Raw genomic sequence first — 27,389 nt, 5'->3', positions numbered from 1 at the left:
CACACTATGTGGAAGCTGCACAGCATGGTTGGTAACCAGGGAGACTCTAGGGAAAGACCAGCAGAGCTGTGTGACCTCCTGCAAGTCACTTACCTTCTCTGTGCCTTGGCTCAGTTTCATTTCAGTTCAGTTCATTTCAGTCAGTCATGTCTGACTCTTTGCAACCCCATGAATCGCAGCACGCCAGGCCTCCCTGTCCATCACCAACTCCCGCAGTTCACTCAAACTCACGTCCATCGAGTCAGTGATGCCATACAGCCATCTCATCCTCTATCGTCCCCTTCTCCTCCTGCCCCCAATCCCTCCCAGCATCAGAGTCTTTTCCAATGAGTCAACTCTTCACATGAGGTGGCCAAAGTACTGGAGTTTCAGCTTTAGCATCATTCCTTCCAAATAACACCCAGGGCTGATCTCCTTTAGAATGGATTGGTTGGATCTCCTTGCAGTCCAAGGGACTCTTAAGAGTCTTCGCCAGCACCACAGTTCAAAAGCATCAATTCTTCGGCACTCAGCTTTCTTCACAGTCCAGCTTTCGCATCCATACATGACCACTGGAAAAAGCATAGCCTTTACTAGACAGACCTTTGTTGACAAAGTAATGTCTCTGTTTTTCAATATGCTATCTAGGTTGGTCACAACTTTCCTTCCAAGGAGTAAGCGTCTTTTAATTTCATGGCTGTAGTCACCATCTGCAGTGATTTTGGAGCCCAAAAAGATAAAGTCTGACACTGTTTCCACTGTTTCCCCATCTATTTGCCATGAAGTGATGGGACCAGATGCCATGATCTTTGTTTTCTGAATGTTGAGCTTTAAGCCAACTTTTTCACTCTCTTCTTTCACTTCCATCAAGAGGCTTTTTAGTTCCTCTTCACTTTCTGCCATAAGGATGATGTCATCTGCATATCTGAGGTTATTGATATTTCTCCCGGCAATCTTGATTCCAGCTTGGGCTTCTTCCAGCCCAGCATTTCTCATGATGTACTCTGCATATAAGTTAAATAAGCAGGGTGACAATATACAGCCTTGACGTACTCCTTTTCCTATTTGGAACCAGTCTGTTGTTCCATGCCCAGTTCTAGCTGTTGCTTCCTGACCTGCATACAGGTTTCTCGGGAGGCAAGTCAGGTGGTCTGGTATTCCCATCTCTTTCAGAATTTTCCACAGTTTATTATGATCCACACAGTCAAAGACTTTGGCATAGTCAATAAAGCAGAAATAGATGTTTTTCTGGAACTCTCTTGCTTTTTCGATGATACAGTGGATGTTGGCAATTTGATGTCTGGTTCCTCTTCCTTTTCTAAATCCAGCTTAAACATCTGGAAGTTCACGGTTCACGTATTGCTGAAGCCTGGCTTGGAGAATTTTGAGCATTACTTTACTAGCGTGTGAGATGAGTGCAATTGTACGGTAGTTTGAGCATTCTTTGGCATTGCCTTTCTTTGGAATTGGAAGGAAAACTGACCTTTTCCAGTCCTGTGGCCACTGCTGAGTTTTCCAAATTTGCTGGCATATTGAGTGCAGCACTTTCACAGCATCATCTTTCAGGATTTGAAAGAGCTCCACTGGAATTCCATCACCTCCACTAGCTTTGTTCATAGTGATGCTTTCTAAGGCCCACTTGACTTCACATTCCAGGATGTCTGGCTCTAGGTGAGTGATCATACCATCGTGATTATCTTGGTCATGAAGATCTTTTTTGTACAGTTCTTCTGTGTATTCTTGCCACCTCTTCTTAATATCTTCTGCTTCTGTTAGGTCCATTCCATTTCTGTCCCTTATAGAGCCCATCTTTGCATGAAATATTCCCTTGGTATCTCTAATTTTCTTGAAGAGATCTCTAGTCTTTCCCATTCTGTTGTTTTCCTCTATTTCTTTACATTGATCGCTGAGGAAGCCTTTCTTATCTCTTCTTGCTATTCTTCACTGAATATATTCTTGATTGAATATATTCAATATATATTCAAATAATATAATTTAATTGAATATATTCAAAGTACCCACTCTGATGGCTCTGAGGTTAAAGCATCTGCCTGTAATGCAGGAAACTTGGGTTTGATCCCTGGGTTAGGAAGATCCCCTGGAGAAGGAAATGGCAGCCCACTCCAGTATTCTTGCCTGGAGAATTCCATGGATGGAGGAGCCTGGGGTGCTGCAGTCCACGGGGTCACAAAGAGTCGGACATGACTGAGCGACTTCACTCACTCACTCACTCACTGCATTTCGGGCTCTTTTGTTGACCATGATGGCTACTCCATTTCTTCTAAGGGATTCCTGCCTGCAGTAGTAGATATAATGGTCATCTGAGTTAAATTCACCCATTCCCGTCCATTTTAGTTCGCTGATTCCTAGAATGTTGATGTTTACTCTTGCCATCTCCTGTTTGACCACTTCCAATTTACCTTGATTCATGGACCTAACACTCCAGGTTCCTATGCAATATTGCTCTTTACAGCATCAGACCTTGCTTCCATCACCAGTCACATCCACAACTGGGTATTGTTTTTGCTTTGGCTCCATCCCTTCATTCTTTCTGGAGTTATTTCTCCACTGATCTCCAGTAGCATATTGGGCACCTGCTGACCTGGGGAGTTCCTCTTTCAGTATCGTATCATTTGCCTTTTCATACTGTTCATGGGGTTCTCAAGGCAAGAATACTGAAGTAGTTTGCCATTCCCTTCCCCAGTGGACCACATTCTGTCAGACCTCTCCACCATGACTCACCCGTCTTGGGTGGCCCCACAGGGCATGGCTTAGTTTCATTGAGTTAGACAAGGCTGTGGTCCTAGTGTGATTAGATTGACTAGTTTTCTGTGATTATGGTTTCAGTGTGTCTGCCCTCTGATTCCCTCTTTCAACACCTACCGTCTTACTTGGGTTTCTCTTACCTTGGATGAGGGGTGTCTCCTCATCGCCGCCCCTCCTGACCTTGAACGTGTAGTAGCTCCTCTAGGCTCTCCTGTGCCTTGGCTACCTCTTCTTAAAAGAAGGAAGAAGGAGCAATAATATCCACTTCAGAGGGTTAGACTACCACCTGGTCTTTAGTGAAAGCTCAATAATTATGAGGTAATTCATAACATGGCAAAAGGAAAACCTTTCATTTTAAATGGGTAAAATTTTATAACCACCACTAAAGTTCATCCCAGAATTCACTGTATGCATACACTGGAAATTAATTACATACACATATTACAGCCTCTATATACGTCAAAATCAAATGACAGCAAAACTTTTATTTAAAACACCTATGAAATTTAATGTTTAATTAATGTTTTAATTAATTTATTCATCATATTCCTTAGATTCAAAGGGTAGCTCTGTAAATGTATCTGCTTACAGATGATAGATAGATAAAGAATATATATTCTTAAAAGCATTACTGAGACTTCCCTGGTGGGCCTGAGATTAAGACTGGGCGCTCCCACAGCAGGAGCACAGATCCCATCCCTGTTGGGGAACTAAGATCTCATGTGCTGCATGGCATGGCCTAAAGATAAACAGATAAAATAAAACACAACAACAAAATGCCATAAAAAAAAAAAAGGAGGCAGAAGATGCAAGCTGATAAACATTAAAAAAAAAAAAAAAACTTTACTGAGTACAGGTTAGAGTGGCATTCAAAGTATTTATGTAGATGTTTGTAATAATTTCTGATGTTACTCCAAAGTCCAGCTTTTTTTCGCACTCTGTGAAAGTATTTTGGTCAATATGCAGTTTAAAATATGTACTGATGACATCTATTTTGTTTCAAGTTAATGAAAACACTATCTCACAAAGTCCAGTTTTAAACGTCACCTAACAACTTCCAATACATGACCATATAAACTACATTTTATTTGTGAGCATTTATACTCAGCAAGGTATATTCTATTTTTTCCCCATTTATGTTGAATAAAATGGAAGATTAAGAGTGTCCCCTATTGAGAATTAAGTCAAGTCTGTGAGAAACCAATCATCCATAAACTTTCCAACTTCAGAGGACTGTCTGAACGAATCCTAACAGTTCCAACCTTGGCTGGCGTATGGTCTCCTGGGCTTCGATTTCTGTGCAGCTTTCGAATTTCATGAGCTCTTTTCCAAGAACAAATAAAACTAACTGTTCTTGAGGGAGTGCCCTGGTGTTGAGCTTTTCCTTATGAAGCAGCGTGTTTTTTTCTTATGCTGACCTGCATGTCCCATGTCACATGAACACTCTGCCCCACCACCTGGATATCTTCTGTGCATCTCATCTACAGGGTTTCCGCACCCATTCCCCTTGTCTCAGACAAACCAGGGCCTGGTCTGCATATCTGCCCATGTGAGGCATGTTTTAACTCTCTTCATCATACAGAGAAGCTGTGTCTTTTTGAAGACTGGTTTTCTCGGGGTACATGCCCAGTAGTGGGATTACTGGGTCATATGGTAGCTTTATTCCTAGTATTTTAAGGATCCTCCAGAGTGGCTGTATCAATTTCCATTCCTACCAACTGTGCAAGATGGTTTTCCCTTTATCTCCACACCCTTCCCAGCATGTATTGTTTGTCATTTTTTGATGATGACCATTTTCATGGGTGTGAGGTGATACCTCACTGTAGTTTTGATTTGCAGTTCTCGAATAATGAGCGATGTTGAGCATCTTTTTTTATGTATGTTGGCCATCTGTATGTCTTTGTTGGAGAAATGTCTGTTTAGGTCTTACACCCATTTTTTGATTGGGTTATGTGTTTCTGATAAGCTGCATGTTTATGGACTTACAAATAGAGCAGGGGAAGGAGAGGGTAGAATGAGTTTTTTTACTTCTATTGAGCTCTTAGATCGGTCGTCTTTTCTGAGCACTTTGGACATGAGTGTGCTTTTCATACTAAAAGCATCATCTTATAAGATATTCACAACACTGAAGGCACATTATATTAATGTGTCTTATCTTTAATTTAGAGATAAGGAAAAATTGAATCTTGGGGGAAAAAAAAAAGTTTACATACCTTGCCTGAAATCAAATGGCTAGGCAACTGTGGTGTTGATCTTTGATAACAAGTTGTGGACCACAAAGCCAGTAGACTTAGCTCTGTGACTCTGCTGCACAAATCGTGGTCTTCTATTTTTGAACATAGGAGAGAGGTACTAACATTCCTACCTCAGTCCAGTGGAATTGACCCAACTGGTGTAATTCTCATCTTACCTGCTTTTTGAATAGGAAGTTTCCAATCAATTATTTTACAATGAACTGTGGTAAAGAGGGCAGGACGTCATGGGCTCCAAGCCCCAGGGGCATCGCCCACTGGCTGGCACCGTGAACAAGTCCCATGACCTTCCAGAGCCCCATTTCCCTTATCTATAAAAGTCAGATGGCACATTTGTTGATAATTTATGTGGAGATAACCTGTGAAACCAATTTGCATAGGTCAAGGCACATAGAGAATGACTCCTAACTGCTCATCTATAAATGGTGACTTTCTTCTCTCCCAATCACATAGATTTGTGTCTCGAGTCCTAATATGATTTTTTAAGTTCAAGGCAATAATTAGAGAGAGTTAGCACAAAAGGAAAATTGATTTTTAACAGTTTTTTAAAAAAATACACATAAATTTTATGTAGGTGAACACAAATAAACATTAAGTTTTATCACAAGGGCCAGAAGGGTCCCAGAACAGTGAAGGGAAATTGCAGGAGGCAGTGGCATAAGCTGGATAATATTGTTAGTAAAATGGGAAGAGGTGCTGGGAGCCTGTACGTTCACAAAAATCACATCAGTGGTCAGGCCCTTCCTGCTGCTTCTTGGCAGCAAAGATCCTCTCAAAGCACAAGGCTGTGTTGTCACATGTTGTCATTCGTGCAGGAGGAAGCTCGCCTTCCCAGGAGAGATCAGCATGTAAATAGGATAAAGAGCAGTGGACTCAGAAGTCTGGAGAACTGTTTTCTGTTGTGGTTTCTGCATGCAGGATTTTACCTCAAGCAAATCCCTGAATTTTCCTGGACTTGGATTTTCCAGTCCAGGAAAATGGTTGGATTTCTGGGAATCAAACCTTGATTTACATGGCCTGGGTCACAGTGAGCCGGGGCTTCCTCAGCCCATGGCAGCCTCAGAGCAGTGATGCTCACCTGGTGACTCAGAACAAGGGAGGCAAGAAGAGGCTGCCTTCAGGGTCTTAAAGGGCATGCTGGAAACAGACAGTGTCACAGTACCAGACCTTATCAGTCAGAGCAGTCGCCAGCCAGCCCAGGCATAAGATTGGAACCTAGAAGCCCCGTTTCTGAATGCAGGCTTTCCAATAATATGCACTGGTCTTCAGTCCTCCCCTGCCCTTCTGCAACCCAGACATTTTGGCTTCTCCCTAACAGCCCAGGTGGCGTTAGTGGTAAAGAACCTGCCTGTCACTGCAGGAGACTTAAGAAACAGGGGTTCAATCTCTGGGTTGGGAAGATGCCCTGGAGAAGCACATGGCAACCCATTCTAGTATTCTTGCCTGGAGAATCCCATGGATGGAGGAGCCTGGCGGGTATAGTCCACGGGGTCCCAAAAGAGTCGGACACGGCTGAGGGACTAACACTTTCACTTTCAAGTGCTTCAGTTGTATCCGACTCTGCAACCCCATGGACTGTGACCCGCCAGGCTCCTCTGTCCATGGGATTCTCCAGGCATGAATACTGGAGTGGGTTGCCATTCCCTTCTCCAGGGGATCTTCCCAACCCAGGGATCGAACCCGGGTCTCCCACATGGCAGCTGCTTCAAATTCTTTACCATTTGAGTCACCAGGGAAGCCCATGGGGTTGCAAAGAGTCGGACACGACTGAAGGGACTTAGCACGGCACTTACACCCCCTGTCTACCAACCATGGGGTGTCAGTGTGTTAGTATACCCATTTCATAATAAAAAAGAAAAATTTTGAAATAGAGCAAATTTTGAAAAATTGGCTGCAGTGTTGCTATGTTTGGAACCATCCTTTAAAAAAAAGAAAAAGACCTTCAAGAGAGTTAGACTCTCAGATTCACCAAGTAGGGCACTTCTGTGGCAAGATACAGCAGTTCTAGAAATGCCTCCCTACTAAAAAGTGAAATCAAACAAATACGTTCCAATCCTATGGCTTCATCTTTAGTTAAAATTTAAAACCCTCCTAGTTTTATGTAGCTTTAAGGCCCTATTATTAACATCATATCAGGGACCCTGGACGGCACCTTCTCGGAAGGGCAGCAACTCTGGATGCAGACATACGAGCCGCACGGGGCAGGGTCCCCCACCAGCGAGCAAATGAGACTCCAAGGTGACCTTATGACTCCCAGTTTTGCCAGGAGTCAGTCACTAAATAAAGGGGACATGTGCCGTGTTATTAATTAGAGGATCACCCATTGTCAGAAAGTGCACATTGGCTCAGATTACATCAGAGAAATGTGCGCCAAGGCCAAACAAAACCATTTCTAGGACTTCTAAAGAAAATACTGTGAATCAATAACAATGAATTTCTTCTTAAAAATGCAATATAAAGTATCATTCTCTTTGAAATAATCATGTGTCTGAGCATCACCTGATGTGATGTCGTGTGGATCTCTGTCACTAACCTGAAGTTTATCTTTCAAATAAGAAAAGATACCACCCCTTTGAGGAGGGCAGGGCAACCCACTCCAGTATTCTTGCCTGGAGAATCACATGGACAGAGGAGCCTGGCGGGCTACAGTCCATGGGGTCACAAAGAGTCAGATACGACTGAAGCAACTGAGCACCCAGGCATGCACCACCCTTGTATCACAGAACTTCTCAGGGAAAGCACTTTTTGGTCTGTTTGAGGAAGGAGCCATCAGATGAGGCTGGGAGCGGGTGTCAGGAACAATGTACAGTGCTGTGTGGTCAGGCCCCTCAGCATGGCTGTCCTCTTGCTCTCTGTCCGTCCCCTGCCTGGCTGGTGTCTGCTTCACCTACAACCTGCTCGCATAACTGACCTGCCTAAGCACTTGCCCCAGGCCCTGTGCTAAGTCACTTCAGTTTTGTCCGACCCTTTGTGACCCTATGGAGGGTGGAAATTCACCAGGGAAGAATACTGGAATGGGTTACCATGCCCTCCAGGGAATCTTCCCAACCCAGGGATGGAACCTGAGTCTCCTGCCTTGGCAGATGGGTTCTTTACCACTAGAGTCAACTGGGACACTCCCCCCAGCGGCCCCCTCCCCCGCCCCGTGCTTGCTCTAATCAAAGGGGTGCTAAGAAGCCTCTGGAGCCTCTGCTGGTTGCCCTGGTAACTAACGAGCCCTCCTGACATCCATCCCACTGTAACTGGCGACCTCCGCCCCCTCCCCAGCAAACACTGCTGCTGTGTTCACCACACACGGTGGGGCCTTGCTCCAGGACCTAGCTTCCAGCATGTGAGCTTCCCCATCCATTAAACCAGGGCCCCCCAACCTCTGGAATCAAATGCCTGATGCTCTGAGATGGAGCTGTTGTAATAACTATAGAAATAAAGTGCACAATAAATGTATTTGAACCATCCCCAAACCATCCGCCCCACCCCATCTGTGGGAAAATTCTCTTCCAGGAAATTGGTCCTGGTGCCAAAAAGGTTGGGGACCGTGGCCTTTAAACCACTGATGTCTCTGACTCCGGGCTCTTTCTTCAGCCTAGAATAGCTCTGGGGGTGCAGCCCAACAGACACTCAAACGGGTGAAAAGGAAATGCTGTCTTGTGTTTGCCGCTATTTTGGGCACCTGTTTCTGACAGGGGTTGCACCTCCATTTGTTGAGTTATTTTACAGTCCAGTAAACTGTAGAGCGCTGATAGTCATGCAGGTAGTTCTTGCTTATAGAAATGCAGATAAACTTGTCTGGTGGAATAGAATGGATCACCACTGTGGTTCTTCACCCGCGTTCCTGACAGACTGTAAGCTCCTTGAATTCTTGGAATCGGTCTTTCATCTTTTCATTCCTTTCTGAATTAATGAGATTAATTGTTTACAAGTGTTCATTTCATCTTTTTTTAAGTCACGACTTTCCTTACTTAAAAATGATGATCTTGGGACTTCCCTGGCGATCCAGTGGTTAGGACTCAGCGTTTTCACTGCGGTGGCCCCAGATTCAATCCCCGGTCAGGGAACTAAGATCCTTCAAGCCCGCCCAGCGCAGCCCCTCCCCCCACCCCCCCGCAAAAGTGATATCTTGAAACAGCATGTTATGCAGGAACCTGTAACAGAGTCTATTATATGTCACTCATATTTAACCCTGAACTTTTTCAAGAGCCGATTTCAATTGAATATTTTAAGTAAAGCCTGAGACACAGTTTCTTTTTCTTTTAGCTTCAGACAAGCTTGACGGAACCCATGACGTTATCCAAATCGATCTCTCTTCCTCGCAGCGCCTACTGGCACCACATCACCCGGCAGAGCAGCGTTGGAGAAATCTACAGTTTGCAAGGCAAGTGGGCTTCCTGGGGGTGAAACCAGGAGCCATGCAGTTTGCTTTGTATTTGCCCTGCTTGCTTCTCCTCCATTTCCATTTATCTGCTGTCCCCAGCCACAGTGGGAGCTCTGAGACTTACCGTGGCTTTTCTAAAGTTATTATTTCATAGACTCACGGTAAAAATTATCCCAAAGCTAACCAATGGCCGAGGAGCCGCTTTGGTGAAGGAGTTGGACTGAAAAAATGATACAAAACATTGTCAGAAGCTAAAAGTGGCTACTAGCAGGATCTGTTTCCTGCTGAGTCTTACAAAGGGTTTCCCTCTTAGCATCTTTTTGCCATAAGAAGGTTGACTCTCTGTTCAGGAGGCTGACTACTGGCTCCGTCATGAAATGCTCCATGAACTCTCATAGTTTTAAGGTTTAGCCGAATCCTTGACATGGAAACCATTTGGGAGGGAGCAGGGCAGGAGGAGAGGAGCGTAAGTCCGTTGCTTCTGTATTTTTCCTAATGGTAAATGGTTGACTTACTGCATAGACATGGCTTAGCAGATGAATCAGATTAACAGTGTATTAATAAATATATTTTTTATAATTATAACAGTATAATAATAAATAACAGAAGGTATTTAATCAATAACAGCAGAACTCTGCTTCCACGGTTCTCTTCCTGTTTCTTCCCTTCTGTCTTTAATGCATTAAACTTATCCTTCAAATAAAATATTCAGCTGCAAGAAACTAATAACTGACCAAGACAGGAGGAAGCGGGAACTAGGGAAAATAAGGCTTAAAACAAAACCAAACACACACAACTGAAAACTCTCATCAGACAAACCTTTTTTTTGAGCACAAGAGGCTTGAATGTAGGAGCTACCCAGTAAATATCAGGTGAAGGAATGACCGTTATAACCTTCAGCGTAATTAGGCACTCAGAATATTCTCCTTTTTATGCATTAACTTTTGCTCATATTAACAACACTAAATGTTTTGAGAGGAAAAAAAATGGTAGCAAGCAACCTGAAATAGTGTTATTTTTTAAGCAATATTTGCTTGCCAGAGTTTCAAACCTAGGATAATGAGATTCAATGAGTGGGGATGAATGATACATTCTGCAGGAAAAAGCAGAACCATTTTAGTCATTTATGGAAGATAATTGCATTTGATATTTTCAATGAACTGTCTTACCACCAACTTGACTACTGTATTTAACAGGTCGTGATTATTTTTTGTATTATTTATTTGTATGAGAAGATCTTTAATAGGATAAGGATTAGAGGACTGGGAAAGGGAGGGGAAACTGCTTTGACAGTTCATGAATCAGAGAAGACATGCTTCTCATTCCGTTGGTTCCCTCCAGAAATGCCAGCACTACACACTTAAATTGCCAGAGTCGTGATCTTGTCAAATCCATCTTGCTTGTTCCTGTGGTTAGAAATAACTAGAAAATATGCTTTTAATATAAAGTTATTTTTATTTAAATGTAATCATATATCTGTAAATATTCAATAGAAGAAAGCTAAAAGTATGGAATATTCAAAGAAAATAAAAACAATTAAATTTCTAAGCTACTACAAATAAGTTGTAGAAATACTACTACAAATAAGTTGGAAATGGGTTGGAACAACTCTACTGATAACTTTGGGTTCTAACAAGGTTTTGGTCTATAATTCCAGCAAATAAAAGAATATGGTTTTCATGGTAACATAGAAAACTTTTCTCTGAAGGTAGTATTAAGATTTAGGTGGATAACTTCCAAAATAATGTCATAAGCGCCCAACAAAAAATACCAAAAGGCAGTGAAATTGCTGAAAACATTGCAATGAGACTTGTTGGAGGACAGCGGTGATTTACACAATAAAACAGAATCAATAAGTGATTAGATACTCTATGATTTATCTCACTAATATTTCCAGTTAAGGGTTTCAAATGCCTTATTAGTTATGATCTATTTAGATGATTGTGTTGGGGAGGAAAAAATGTACTTTCTACCCTTCAGGGTTCTTTGGCTGGTCTAATAATTAAATTGATGTGAAATTAACAGGAGAAAAATAAATGTAATGGTATACATTAGGGATTCCCATGAGACCCAAAGCCAAGAATGGTGGCTGAGGCTTATACGGTGTTCTAAGCTAAGGGAAGGGACAGGGCCTAGGGCTTCCAAGGGCAGAGGCGGGTGGCAGGACACAGGCGACAAGAACAGCAGGTGTTTGGTAATTAGATGTTTGCTCTGCCACACAGATTGGTCCTTCTGATAAAAGTTATCTCTGGTAACAGCTCTGCATCTGAGCCAGGCGCTCAGTCTGGATTCTTTTAGGCAATTAAGCGGGAGGTTAAAAACTCTTCCTGAGTCTTCTGGGCCTTGATTGTCTTTGGCTCAAAATAATCCACTTGCCAAAGTGGCACGTTTTGGAGAGGCTCGTTCTGAACTCCTTCACTCTCAATGTCACATTCTTCTCTGGTTGTTGTTTGTGGCTAACAAAAAAAAAAAAAAAAATGCATTGATGAAGGTAATTACTGTAAATCAGATAACTATAGAATGCATTCAACGCAGAGTACAGTTCACTCTGCTGGGCATTTATTTTTGTGTTGCATACCTCTTGCCTGTGTGTTCAGTTGTGTCCAACTCTGCAACATCATGGACTGTAACCCACCAGGCTTCTCTGTCCATGGAGTTTTCCAGGCAAAAATATTGTGGAATGAGTTGCCATTTCCTTCTCATCCACCACCTCAGGAAGTGGATCTTCCTGACCCAGGTATCGAACCCATGTCTCTTGCATCTCCTGTATTGGCAGGCGGATTCTTTACTGCTGCACCAGCTGGGAAGCCCAAATAAAGTAAAAGTGAAAAAAGTTGCTCAGTTGCGTCCGACTCTTTGTGACCCCATATACAGCCCATGGAATTCTCCAGGCCAGAATACTGGAGTGCTGGAGTGGGTTGTCATGCCCTTCTCCAGGAGATCTTTCCAACCCAGAGAACGAACCCAGGTCTCCTGCATTACAGGTGGATTCTTTACTAGCTGAGCCACCAGGGAAGCCCAAGAATACTGGAGTGAGTAGCCTATCTCTTCTCCAGTGGATCTTCCCAACCCAGGAATTGAACCGAGGTCTCCTGCAGTGCAGGCAGATTCTTTACCAACTAAAGTGTTGTTTAAAAAGAGAGAGAAGGAAAATAGAAACAATCTCATCACCCCTTCATCCCACTAAACTACATATACAAGTGTGGTTTTTGGCATCTCACTCCTCACTAGTGCTCCTTAAAGTGGTACCACCTCTTTACAAGGAGGGGAACGTAGTCAAGCAGCTGTCATCACTGACCGTCCAGAGTCAGAGGACACCTCTGGCACTGGAGGGTGACACATCATCGAGGAATAAAAATATCATTAGAACCTTTCCACCATACTGTTAGCATTCTCAGTGTGAAGCTGAGGTCAACATGAATTAAATTTGTCAGGCTTTCATTCAGAAGGTAACAGGGAGAAAGTTAATATGCTTAAAGTTTAATAGATTGGAATTCATTAATAAACAGCACATGTACTGGAAGTGGGAAAAAAAATCCTGGTGAAAACAAATCCATTCTCTACAGGACTTACCTATAACTTCAGCTGCCTGTCACCCTCAAAACTGCACTCTCTTTGGTTTTACTGTATTCATTTCTGTCATCTACTCTATAACCATAGAGGCAAGATAGACTTAAAAGATTGACATATCAATACTGACATCCTGTGTTTACGCTAATGTCTGGAAAAGAGGTGCAATGTAATCTTCCAGATCTCCCACTAGGCGCTCAGAAAGAGTGGGCTCTTATGGCTCTCCTGTTGGACTGCTCTCTGGAGTCAAAAAAAAAAAAAATTGACAAACAGAATAATTCAGCTTTAAGTAGCTAAGTCCAAGGCTGCTTCTGGTGAAAATCTCTGCCCCTAAACGGCTGTGATGGGTTCTGACTCCCCTTCCTGCAGAGGGTGTTAATAAAGACTTTTCTCTATTTTTAGTGGGCAATCAGGATGATTGATTCTTATTAGAAGGTAGTTTTTCTATGTCTCTAACTTCTGCATTTATGAAAAACATTTATGTCACAACACCTTCTCATGATGCTCTTTCTAGTCTCAAGGAACTCTTGGTTAAAAATGAAGGCTTAAAACACACCATTTGTTTCACTCGTATCAGAACTGTGATTTTAATTCTAAGGCCTTCAGCAGAAAATGTGTTGGAAAGATGAGAAACACTCAGAGGAGCAATAAGAAAGGGAGGGAGGAAAAGAAAAAAAAAAGTCCATAATGTAAGCGAGCACAGGTTCAGCTGCTCACCACTCAACAGCCAGTAAATCGAGGAGAAAAATTCGGTAAAGAAGAACTTTATTCAGAAAAGCTGGTGATCTGGGGAGATGGTGGCCTCATGTCTGGAAAACAACTCTCAAGATTCTGCTCAGCCATGACAGCTTTTAAAGGGAAAAGAGGGGGAACAATCTCAGTTAATCATCGAGGCAGGAGGTCAGATTATTCATCATTTTCTCTTGCCTACAGGCCTGCTGACTTCTCCCCATCATCCTTGGGATGCTGTCTTGCCAGTAGAGCCGGCCTGCAGATTTGCAAAGGAGAAGAAGCTAAGGGTAGAGACCTAGCTTCTTTAACTACTTAATTATTCCTTCTAATCTAGGAAAGGAATGAACAGGCTAGATTAAGTGTACACTCGTGTGTGTGTGTGCTCAGTCGTGTCCTACTCTTTGTGACCCCGTGGATTCTAGCCCCCATGGACTCCTCTGTCCATGGAATTTTCTAGGCAAGAATTCTAGAGTGGGTTGCCAATTTCTTCTCCAGGGGATCTTCCTAACCCAGGGATCAAACCATAGTTTCCTGTATTAGCAGATGAATTCTTTACCACTGCCCACCTGGGAAGCCCTAAGGTATATATTTAGGAAAGCAGAAATCAGGAGCTACATTAAATGTTGCCTAACAATCTAGTCTTTATGATTAAAGTCTAAGGAAAACAGGGATGAACAAACAAAAGGGACAAGGAAGCTGCTTCCAATAAGGGGGTCAGAGTTTCCCTTACTCTATTATTTACAATATTGTGATGGTTTTTGCCATATATCAACATGACTTTTAATCACCATTCTACTTACGTACACAACAGATTATGGAGCAGAGTCAGTTGCTTCAGTCGTATCTGACTCTTTGTGATCCCGTGGACTATAGCCCACCAGGCTCTTCTGTCTGTGGGATTCTCCAGGCAAGAATACTGGAGTGGGTTGCCATTCCCTTCTCCAAGGGATTTTCCTGGCCCAGGGTTTGAACCCGGGTCTCCTGCCTTGCAGGCAGTTTCTTTACCATCTGAGCCACCAGAGACGCCCAGAGAATGTCAAATGGTTTGGGGCTTTCATCACTCAGAGCTCTGGAGCACAGAGCTTTGGGGAAAGTCTGAAACCTGTAGGTCAATGGTGAAATGCTGCATTTAACAAAAAAGCAGCAGCATTTAACATACAATGCAGCATTTAACAAAGAAACTTGCCATAAGTACAAATTTAAAGTAGATTCTGGGAGGAATTAAGTTTGCATCAGACATGAAGCTGATGTCATCTTTACTTACACCTCTTATTAAAAGTGTTCCCACTTTAAACTTAGTAGTAGTAGTGTTAGTCGCTCGGTTATATCCAACTATTTGCGGCCCCACGGACTACAGCCTGCCAGGGTCCTCTGTTCATGGGATTCTCCAGGCAAGAATACAGGAGCAGGTTGCCATAGAAGATGCATTTGAAAAGCTATTGGGCTGGGTGGCGTAAATACCGCTCTCCGAGGACAGTTCTCAGCCCTTGTCCTGCACAGTCAGGTTGCCTGCCTGAGCAGTTGGCATGTCTGCTGCTTGCTTCAGGACTGCCATTTTCACTGGACACCGATGCTCGCAGCTGCTGGTCCTCACTTAGGTGGCCCCGGAGGCGCCATGAGATGCTGAGGCTCCTGCCCCTGGTAGCCAGGTTTCTGTCTCCACCTGCCGCTGCCTTCCAGGGTGAGTTCTCCCACACGCCACAGTGATGGAAGGGGCCTCGAGAATATGGGCCCGAAATGAGCCCCATGCGCCGGCTTAGGGGACTCGGTGTTACCCGTCAACGTTCCCTGATACATTTAATAACTCATTTTTTTGCACCAGTTTTTATGAGATAGGCTGGGACTCATTTTTGAACAGCCTGAACAGCTTTGCTCTTCGAATTAAGGACCATTGGAGGTGCCATTTGTAGAGGTGATAACTTTGGAGTTCTGCTTTCATTAACACTGATTAATACTCACGTGCCAGTGCTGAATGGCGTCCCCCCTGCCCCCGCCCGCCCCCAGTCTGTAATTAGCTCCAGACCTCCAGTGTCAGCACAGCAGCGCACCTGGTTACAGAAAGGCAGTTTATGTTCGCCGAAAGGGCATCCACGGCGCCAATTCCTCCGAAGGACAGGATGCAAACAGACAATTAGAATTAGAGATAACCTTCGGAAGACAGTAAATAGAGTTCTGGCCAAGACGAGGGAGGTAAATCAAAGGATTTACTTACTCTTCGTCGACTCTGACCCTCTGTCCTCCTTTACTGCCCATTCAATTTCGAGTTCGCGTGGTTTTTAAATTGCTTCCATCGAGGTCTTCTGTTTAAATTTTCATGATATGATGTTTTCCAAATTGCAAAGTTAATGAAAGCCTCCTGCAGCAAGTAAAACACACAGAGACATCTGCACCAGTGGTAGAAAGGAACTTGCCTGAGCCACGTTCCGTCTTCCCAGAATGTGATCTGCACGTTGTCAGGTGAGTCAGTCACACTGGGTCCAGGGCAGCCAAATACATCACACATCTTCCCTAGGGCCCGAGCCTGGCTTTGGAGATTCTACCACAAACAAGAGCCAGTTTTTAGAATCATCAGTTTTTATCTATGTGGACATTTATGTTGGGCTTCCCCTATGGCTCAGCGGTCAAGAATCTGCTTGCCCATGTAAGAGATGTGGGTTTGATCCCCAAGTCAGGAAGCTTCCCCTGGAGGAGGAAACAGCAACCCACTCAGTATTCTTGCCCGGAGAATCCCATGGACAGAGGAGCCTGGTGGGCTGCAGTCCACGGGGTCGCAAAGAATCGGACACAACTGAGTGCAGCACATGAACACCTGCCGCATGGCCTTACCTTGCGAAGGGTGAGTCCAGGGAAGGGCCTGCTGGGGATCTGCACCCCCAAAATAGACATCAGATGAAAATGCTCCAAATAGTCCCAGAGTGAACTGTCCTCACTGCACGCGCAGCCCATCACTCGCTCTTCCAGGCTCCCAGACGTTTAGGTCTAACTTTCATACATCAATGCATTTGTTTACAAACCTGCTTCTTCCACTTGGTTGTGAGGTAGCAAGTTTGATTTTTTTTTCTTTTTATCCCCATGGCGCCACCAAAGGGGGCTCAGTCATGATGAAGAGGCTTTACCTGCAGAAGCTACAATCTTGAGTTTGGAAGCTAAGTTAATCGGAGTTTGAATATTTACCAGAGCTAAGTTGTGTGTCTTGGGGCCATTTACTTAATCTTTCTAAGTGTCACTGTCTTCATCTCTAAACCAAGGATAATAGTACCTTATTACGGTGCTTAAATGAGATTGTCCACATGAGGTGTAAAGGTTCCCTAGTCATTAACAGTTGTCAATATATTGAAGTAAATTAAATTCACGCTAAGAAGTTTCTTTCCCAAAGAGAAGCATGCTATCCTACTCCAGTTTATTCCACTTTGTTACTTTAAAATGTTATTATAGAATTTCCACTATGCATGAAGAATTCTGTTTTGTTCTAAGGACATTATAAAAATCTAGCTTTAAGTAATAGTATTCCGGGAGTGGGAGGCTCAAGAGGGAGAGGATATATGTATACTTATGGCTGATTCACGCTGTCACACAGAAGAAACCAACAAAACATTGTAAAGCAGTTATCCTCCAATTAGAGAAAAAATTTTTAAAAAGAAGGTAAAATTAAAAATTAAAAAAAGAAATACATTTTCAGCTTCTGAAATTTGAGAAAAACTAAATCTAACTCTAACCTAACCCTAAGTTTTTGATGCAAGAGGAAAAGGGACAAAGTCAGACTTAAGTCTTCATTGGTTTTTCTTTCCCTCGTCAGTATAAACCAGCTCTTACCCTCTAAGGAGGTGACACTCCTCCCAAGTTTGCATCACACAGTCCATGTAGCCTGAGGAAAACAGAACTCTGTTTTCCAGGCTGGGGAGTTAAAAACTCCTGAAGGACTTTATCTAGCTTGGTGACAAAGAGGTGAACCCACCACAGCCCACCCTCCTACCCAAGATCCATTCTTGATGATTCACCCGTCCAGTCTCCTGAGAACCTCTCTGAGCACTTGGTTCCTGCCCCAGGCACAACCTCTCTCCCCAGGTAGACCAGCTTTGCTTGATCCCATTATTAGCAAGTTGGGTTCATCACGGGGTACACTCTATTGGCTGGACCACAGGTGAAAGGCAAGATTTAGTTAATTAAGTCTAGCACAGTGAAATCGGAATATAACTCAGTGTGAAATACAACAGTCAGCCACTTAATCCTGGTCTATTAGGTATAAAAAGTAGTTACTAAAAGGCGCAGAGCTTCCAGATAGTATATTGGATTGGGATGATCTAGCAAGGGCCTTATTCAAACAGACTGCTTCACTCTCTAATTCAAACCTGGAATTGAAACTTTAGTTTCAGACTTGAATTAAACCTGAAACTTGATCTCTCTACTTGATTTTCCTCCATCAAGCTTCTACCGTGAAATATTCAAAAACATAATAGGTAACACATGTAGTTCTATATTGATCAAACTTTTATGGAAAAAATATATTCCATTTTATTCTGTAGGGAATAAAATTGGTACATAATATTAGCTCAAGGAAAGGTTAACACAACCATGACAGAAGGTCAGCTGTCTCTGTCATGGATTTGGGTGCATATGCTCAAACATGTACACACACACACACACACACACACACACACACACACGTCTACACACACACAGGACCATTTGGCTCATTGCTGTCCACTGTTTATCACTTCCCTTGAAAATGTACCTATTAAGCTATGCCTCACAAACCAGAAACGACATAGAAGAATCTTGAGAGGAAAAACAGTTCACTTGTATTTTTCTTCCTGATTCTGTTTTCTGTTCTGTTTTTTTAAACCTCATCTCTACCTCTTACCCTTCAACTAAATGTACCCCACCCCTAATTCTAGATTTAACATTAATACTTGTTTTTCAAGTATCCCCTCCCCCCTTGTTTTCTTTTGTCTGCCAGACAACATGACATCTGGAGACTTGATAATGATTTGGTAATAAGAAAAAATAAGAAACATCAGGAAATTCACATCATTAAAATTATGCGTGCATGCTAAGTCACTTCAGTCATGTTCGACTCTGTGCAACCCTAATGACTGTAGCCCACCAGGCTCTGTCCGGGGGATTCTCCAGGCAAGAACACTGGAGTGAGTTCCATGCCCTCCTCAATGGATGTTAAAATTGTACTGCAGAGTTAATATAAATTTAAGCTGGAATTTGGCCTTCAGTAAAGTTCTGGCACTTACCCCACTGCTCTATAAATAATAGATGCTAATTCAAAGTTTACTACTTCAAACTGCAAACATCCACTATTTTAAAACTTTAAACTGTGGTTGCATAAGTTTTGTTGTTCTTGTTTTCAGTCACTAAGTCACGTCCGACTCTTTGTGCCCACCATGGACTGCAGCACGCCAGTCTTCCCTGCCGTTCACTGTGTCCCAGAGTTTGCTCAACCTCATGTCCACTGAGTCAGTGATGATGTCTAACCATCTCATCTCTGGCACCCCTTCTCCTTCTGTTCTCAGTCATTCCCAGCATCAAGGTCTTTTCCAATGAGTCAGCTCTTCACATCAGGTGGCCAAAGTATTGGAGCTTCAGTGTCAGTCCCTGCAGTGAATATTCAGGGTTGATTAACTTTAGGGTTGACTGGTTTGATCTTCTTGCTGTCCAAGGCTCTCAAGAGTCTTCTCCAACACCACAGTTCAGAAGCGTCAATTCTTTGGTGCTCAATCTTCTTTATGGACCAACTCTCACATCCATACATGACTACTGAAAACCATCAGTTCAGTTCAGTCCAGTCGCTCAGTCATCTCCAACTCTTTGCATCCCATGGACTGCAACACACCAGGCTTCCCTGTTCATCACCAACTCCCAGAGCTTGCTCACACTCATGTCCATCGAGTCAGTGATGCCATCCAACCATCTCATCCTCTGTCGTCCCCTTCTCCTGCCTTCAATCTTTCCCAGAATCAGGGTCTTTTCCAATGAGTCAGTTCTTTGCATCAGGTGGCCAAAGGATTAGAGTTTCAGCTTTAGCATTAGTCCTTCCAATGAATATTCAGGACTGATTTCCTATAGGATGGACTGGTTGGATCTCCTTGCAGTCCAAGTGACCCTCAAGAGTCTTCTCCAGCACCACAGTTCAAAAACATCAATTCTTCTGTGCTCAGCTTTCTATATAGTCCAATTCTCACATCCAGACATGACTACTGGAAAAACCATAGCTTTGACTAGATGGACTTTTGTCGGCAAAGTAATGTCTCTGCTTTTTAATATGCTGTCTAGTTTGGCATAATTTTTCTCCCAAGAAGCAAATGCCTTTTAATTTCATGGCTGCAGTCACCATCTACAGGGATTTTGGAGCCCCCCAAAATAAAGTCTCTCACTGTTTCCATTGTTTCCCCATCTATTTGCCATGAAGTGATGAGACTGGATGCCATGATCTTAGTTTTCTGAATGTTGAGTTTTAAGCCAACTTTTTCACTCTCCACTTTCACTTTCATCAAGAGGCTTTTTAGTGCCTCTTTGCTTTCTTCCATAAGGGTGGTGTCATCTGCATATCTGAGATTACTGATATTTTTCCTGGCAATCTTGATTCCACCTTGCGTTTCATCCAGCCCAGCATTTTGCATGATGTACTCTGCATATAAGTTAAATAAACAGGGTGACAGTGTACAGCCTTGACGTACTCCTTTCCCGATTTGAAACCAGTCTGTTGTTCCATGTCCAGTTCTAACTGCTGGTTCTTAACCTGCATACAGATTTCTCAGGAGTCAGGTAAGGTCGTCTGGTAATCCCATCTCTAAATATTTTCCAGAGTCTGTTGTGATCCACACAGTCAAAGGCTTTGGCATAGTCAATAAAGCAGAAATAGATGTTTTTCTGGATGCTTTTTCAATGATTCAGCGGATGTTGGCAATTTAATCTCTGGTTACTGTGCCTTTTCTAAATCTAGCTTGAACATCTGGAAGTAAGTTCATGGTTCACATATTGTTGAAGCCTGGCTTGGAGAATTTTGAGCATTACTTTGCTAGCGTGTGAGATGAGTGCAATTGTGCAGTAGTTTGAACATTCTTTGGCATTGCCTTTCTTTGGGATTGGAATGAAGACTGACCATTTCCATTCCATGGCCACTGCTGAGTTTTCCAAATTTGCTGGCATATTGAGTGCAGCACTTTCACAGCATTATCTTTTAGGATTTGAAATAGCTCAACTGGAATTCCATCACCTCCACTAGTTTTGTTGGTAGTGATGCTTCCTAAGGCCCATTTGACTTCGCATTCCAGGATGTCTGGCTCAAGGTGCGTGATCACACCTTTGAGGTTATCTGAGTCATAAAGATCTTTTTTGTATAGTTCTTGTATATATTCTTGCCACCTCTTAAATCTTCTGCTTCAGTTAGGTCCATACAATTTCTTTATTGGGCCCATCTTTGCATGAAATATTCCCTTGGTATCTCTAATTTTCTTGAAGAGATCTCTAGACTTTCCCATTCTATTGTTTTCCTCTATTTCTTGGCATTGATCATTGAGGAAGGCTTTCTTATCTTTCCTTGCTATTCTTTGGAACTCTGCATTCAAATGGGTATATCTTTCCTTTTCTCCTTTGCCTTTTGCTTCTCTTCTTTTCTCAGCTCATTGTGAGGCCTCCTCATACAACCACTTTGCATTTCTTTTTCTTAGAGATGATCTTGATCACTGTCTCCTATACAGTGTCACAAACCTCCATCCATAGTTCTTCAGACACTCTATCAGATCTAATCCCTCGAATCTATTTGTCACTTCCACTGTATAATCGTAAGTAATTTGATTTAGGTCATACCTGAACTGTCTAGTGGTTTTCCCTACTTTCTTCAATTTAAGTCTGAATTTGGCAATAAGGAGTTCATGATATGACCCACAGTCAGCTTCTGGTCTTCTTTTTGCTGACTGTTTAGAGCTTCTCCATCTTTGGCTGCAAAGAATATAAACAATCTGATTTTGGTATTGACCATCTGGTGATGTCCATGTGTAAAATCTTCTCTTGTGTTGTTGGAAGAGGGTGTTTGCTATGATCAGTGAGTTCTCTTGGCAAAACTCTATTAGCCTTTGCCCTGCTTCATTTTATACTCCAAGGCCAAACTTGCCTGTTAGTCCATGTAGCTCTTGACTTCCTACTTTTGCATACCAATCCCCTGTAATGAAAAGGACATCTTCTTTTAGTGTTAGTTCTAGAAGTTCTTGTAGGTCTTCATAGACCCGTTCAACTTCAGCTTCTTCAGCATTTCTGGTTGGGGCATAGACTTAGATTACTGTGATGCTGAATGGTTTGCCTTGGAAATGAAGAGATAATTCTGTCATTTTTGAGGTTGCATCCAAGTACTGCATTTCAGACTCTTGTTGACCATGATGGCTATTCCATTTCTTCTAAGGGATTCCTACCCACAGTAGTAGATATAATCGCCATCTGAGTTAAATTCGTCCATTCCAGTCCATTTTACTTCACTGATTCCTAAAATGTTTATCTTCACTCTTGCCATCTCCTGTTTGACCAGTTCCAATTTGCCTTGATTCATGGACCTAACATTCCAGGTTCCTATGCAATATTGTTCTTTACAGCATAGGACTTTACTTGCATCCCCAGTCACATTCACAACTGGGTGGTGGTGTTGCTTTTGTTCCGTCTCTTCATTCTTTCTGGAGTTATTTCTCCCCTCTTCTCCAGTAGCATATTGGACACCTACTGACCTGGGGAGTTCATCTTTCAGTATCCCATCTTTTTGCCTTTTCATACTGTTCATGGGGTTCTCAAGACAAGAATACTGAAGTGGTTTGCCATTCCCTTCTCCAGTGGACCACATTTTGTCAGAACTCTCCACCATGTCCTGTTCGTCTTAGGTGGCCCTACACAGCATGGCTCATAGTCATTGAGTTAGACAAGGCTGTGGTCGATGTGATCAGATTGGTTAGGTTTCTGTGATTGTGGTTTTCATTCTGCCTTCTCTCTGACAGGGATAAGGATAAGAGGCTTATGGAAGCTTCCTGATGGGAGAGACTGCCTGTAGGAGAAACTGGGTCTTGTTCTGATGAGCGGGGCCATGCTCAGTAAATCTTTAATCAGATTTTCTGCTGATGAGCAGGGCTGTGGCCCTTCCTGCTGTTTAACCTGAGACCAAACTATGGTGGAGGTAATGAAGATAATGGTGACCTCCTTCAAAAGGTCCCATGCAGGTACTGCTACACTACATGCCCCTAACCCTGCAGAGGGCCAAAACTGCCAACTCAGGCCTCTGCCGGAGACTCCTGGACACTCACAGGCAAGTCTGGGTCAGTCTCCTGTGCGGTCCCTGCTCCTTTCCCTGGGTCTTGGTGTGCACAAGGTTTTGTTTGTGCCCTCCAAGAGTCTGTTTCCCCGAGTCCTGTGTAAGTTCTGGTGGCTCTTTTGTGAGGTTATTGGCGACCTCCTCCAAGAGGTCTTATGCCACACCCAGGACTGCTGCACCCAGAGCCCCTGCCCCTGCAGCAGGCCACTGCTGACCTGTGCCTACGCAGGAGACACTCGAACACTCAAAGGCAGGTCTGGCTCAGTCTCTGTGGGGTCTCCTGGTGCATGCAGGTTTTGTTTGAGCCCTCTGAACTTCTCTGGCAGGTATGGTGTTTGATTCTAAATGAGATTTCGCCCCTCCTACCATCTTGCTGGGGTTTCTTCTCTGCCCTTGGACATGGGGTATCTTTTTTTGGTGGTATCCAACAATCTCCTGTAGATGGTTTCAGCAGCAAGTTGTAATTTTGGAGTTCTCACCTGAGAAATGAGCGCACATCCTTCTACTCTGCCATCTTGTGATTTTATGGGCCTTTGTCAGCAAAGTAATGTCTCTGCTTTTTAATACACTGTCTAGGTTTGTCATAGCTTTTCTTCCAAGGAGCAAGCGTCTCTTAATTTCATGGCTACAGTCACTGTCTTCAGTGATTTTGGAGCCCAAGAAAATAAGTCTGACACTTTTTCCACCCTTTCCCCATCTACTTGCCATGAAGTGATGGGACTGGATGCCATGATCCTTGTTTTTTGAATGTTAAGTTTTAAGCCAGCTTTTTCACTCTCCCCTTTCACCCTCATTAGTGCTATAAAGAGCTTGAAGATACCGTTATGTGTGTCCCTTGAGGCAGAGCAGGGACCTGTCCCAAGGCGGCACTGCTGTTTCCTGACTGCTCTTCCTTGTCTCTGCATCCTCTCCCTCCCCTGATTAGCAACTGTTCACATCTGCCCTTTGATACTCAGGGAAGGTCAAGAGATTGGGGTCTGTTTTCAACAAACGAGAAATAGGAGACACAGAGTCTTCTGTGCCCAGGAGCTCCACAGGGTCCTGCTCGGTTTCCCTCTCCATCTCCCTGCCCTTCTGTGTGTGTGTGTGTTTAACCTGCCATTGTACCATAATTCACTTGACTTCATATTTAGGAAATTCTTCCTTGGTTTTCTTTCTGGTAAATGATGTTAGTGTCCTGGCAACTTCTGCCTTCAAATTCCTTCAGACCTGAACCTGACCTTTTCTGTCTTGTGAGTCTACATTTGACATATTTTTCATATTTTCACGTTTGTAAAAAAAATCATCTGAATCCAGTGTTAGCATCCTGTTTGTGGTCGGCCAGCTCCCTAGCTGCAGCTGGGCCCACTACTCCCAGCTAATGATAGGAGTCAAGTCAACCCAAGTTTGCTACTTGTAATAGAATCAGCTTTTGCTTACACAGGGAAATATTTTTAAGTCATTTCCCTTTCACACTAGCTGTAATGAGGCCTTACATGCATGCTAAGTCACTTCAGTCATGTCTGACTCTGTGCAGCCCTATGGACTGCAACCTGTCGGGCTCCTCCCTCCATGGGGTTCTCCAGCAAGAATACTGGAGTGGGTTGCCATGCCCTCCTCAGGGGATCTTCCCAACCCAGGGGTTGAACCCGCATCTCTTATGTCTACCTGTGTTAGCAGGTGTGTTCTTTACCATTAGAGCCACCTGCAAAGCCAAAGCATCTTGTTTACTGTACTGTTACTGCAAAAAGAAAATATCTTATTTTTATCTGAATTATATAAATGATTGTATAATTGTATAAACAATAGGACATGAAAGTGTGGGCCCACCTTTACATATGAATAAATAATAATATATGAAGCATATTAATATATTAATTATAACATATTAACATAATATACTATAATACATTAATATATGTTAGTATAACATATAGTATCCTATATATGATATTATATTCTTAATATCAATATATTACTTAATATATTTAAACATAAATATGTAATTCTAAAATTATAATTAGGAATGAAGGTTATGTGTCACTAACATAGAATAAAAAACTGGGGCAGACACAACCTATTTGCATACAACACAGAACAGTACACAATATCTCCTGCTGTGTATGAGAGTTCATTGTACAACTGACTGCATGATCAGGGCAAATTATAAAACAGGGCTAGGACTTTAAGTGAAAACCAGGCAATCACGTTGTAGATTTCTGAAAGCGTATAGAATGGGGAAAGTTCTGTGTTTGGGGTCAGCTAGTTTTTCACTGGCCCCAAAGGTGTGGATATCTGTGGTCTGTCTCCTGTAGAGTCACATGTGGTCACTGTGGGATTCCTTAGTTTAGCCTGGCGAGGTTTCTGTGGATTTCTCTGCTCACAGAGTGGCAGGTGGCCATCTGTTGGAAATAGTATGCTGTGCACTGTGTCTCTGCTATACCTGCAGGCACTTGGCTAACAAGAGCAAATACTTTGTGAACAGTTTCCAAATTCCAACTTCATTTTCTTGTTCTCTTTAGAATGTTTAGAGGATGTCAGAAGATTGTTTTCCTTAACTTAAATAATTTGCACTCTTAAATGAGAGAAATCATTCTTTAGTGCTATTAAAAAAAAAGTGTTTTCCAAAAGAAGAGTGAAGCACATAGTCTTGGTGGGTAAGCTTGACCATGATGTTTTCCCCTGTGACTTTCTCTAGATGTCTTGAACAAAATATGGAAGTTGTCACCCACCGTCTGTTCACAGGATACTTTTACTTGCAAAATTATTACTAGCTTGAAGTAAACTAGCTCAGTTTTATCAGTGCTAATCAGAGATACATTGCATGTGGTCAGAAGTAAATTTACTTATCTAAACTTATGATTATGCAGAGAAGGCAAAACTATAATATAGATTTTTAGCTATATAATATACCTATGGGCTTCCCTGTTAGCTCAACTGGTGAAGAATCCACCTGCAATGCGGGAGACTCCAGTTCAATCTCTGGGTTGGGAAGACACCCTGAAGGAGGGCCTGCAACCTGCTCCAGTATTCTTGCCTGGAGAATCCCCATGAACAGAGGAGCCTGGCAATCTACAGGCCATGGAGTCACAGAGTCAGACACAACTGAGTGACTAAGCACAGCACAGCAATATACCTATATATAGATAGATATATAGGATACCTATATATAACAATGGTTTTTACCTATATAACACATAGGTATATTGTATACCTATATAGATATTGGTAAAATTATGAAAAACACTCCATTTTCAGTGTAACTAAATAGATATTTTTTATATTATGCAGATAAATGTCTCCACTACAGATGGGGAAGCTAGGCTAAAAAGTACACTTAACATGATAATCAATGCGATTATACAATAATGATCATTTTAGTTGAATTTTGTATGATTAAAATCATCATGTTGAGTTATACAAAAGGAAATAGTTTGGAAGATAAATTTCCAAGATGGTGACATTTCCTCCGTCAAAAGCAAACTTATCAAAGTAAAAATGACCTTTTCATCTAAATGACTACCTTGACATGGTATTTACCTTTGAAAGAAAACTTTGTTGTAAACAACTAAAATTACATATTTTCTTTTCTTTCTTGTTTTATAAAGAGGTGACCGGGCCCCACCTGTTAGAAGAGGTGGTCATGGTAGCCATGCTCCCCCGTGCTTTACTTTTTTCTCTTATTTATTTGTTTGACTGTGTTGGTCTTAGTTGTGGTATAAGGGCTTCTCTAGTTACGGCACTGAGGCTTAGTTGCCCCATGGCCTGTGAAATCTTAGTTCCCTGAACAGGGATCGAACCCCTTCCCCCTGCACTGGAAGGTGGATTCTTAACCACCACTACTACTACTACTAAGTCGCTTCAGTCGTGTCCAACTCTGTGCGACCCCACACACGGCAGCCCACCAGGCTCCCCCGTCCCTGGGATTCTCCAGGCAAGAACACTGGAGTGGGTTGCCATTTCCTTCTCCAATGCATGAAAGTGCAAAGTGAAAGTGAAGTCTCTCAGTCGTGTCCGACTCTTAGCAACCCCATGGACTGTAGCCTACCAGGCTCCTCTGTCCTGGGATTTTCCAGGCAAGAGTACTGGAGTGGGTTGCCATTGCCTTCTCCACTAGACCACCTGTAAAGTCCAAAGTAACATGTTTTCTAACAGAAGAGAGAGATTTCATTAAAGAAAAGGAGTTCTTTGCAAAATTGGACAGTCCATTATTCACATTTGTGATATGGAATTTGCTTAGGATGAATAAGAGATCAGAAAGAATAATGTAGCTGTTTTATTATGGTCCAGAATTAATAAAGCATCTTAATTACAAAAGGAAAAAAATGGAAACATTATAGAGAGAATGGCTTCTCTCTGGTGGCTGTGTTGGTAAACAATCCACCTGCAAAGCAGGAGACCCAGGTTCAATCCCTGGGTGGGGAAGATCTCTTGGAGAAGA

The 27,389-nt window shown here is 42.7% G+C and overlaps 1 protein-coding gene across 1 annotated transcript in view; it reads left to right on the top strand.

Annotated features, from left to right (window-relative positions):
• The window catches only part of DOK6 (docking protein 6), a 406,877-nt gene that overhangs the window by 322,194 nt on the left and 57,294 nt on the right, over positions 1-27,389 (top strand). Inside the window, exon 7 of the mRNA XM_086372198.1 lies at positions 9,252-9,369. Coding sequence (XP_086228324.1) covers positions 9,252-9,369 — 118 coding nt within the window. The remainder of the gene's footprint in view (positions 1-9,251; positions 9,370-27,389) is intronic.

The sequence above is a fragment of the Bos grunniens genome, chromosome 24 (assembly GCF_055505025.1).
Source record: "Bos grunniens cultivar Pamir isolate PY7600 chromosome 24, Bosgru_T2T1.0, whole genome shotgun sequence".
NCBI lineage: Eukaryota > Metazoa > Chordata > Mammalia > Artiodactyla > Bovidae > Bos > Bos grunniens.
Note: the sequence above shows the minus strand (reverse complement) of the source record. Positions and strands in the feature narration are given on the sequence as shown.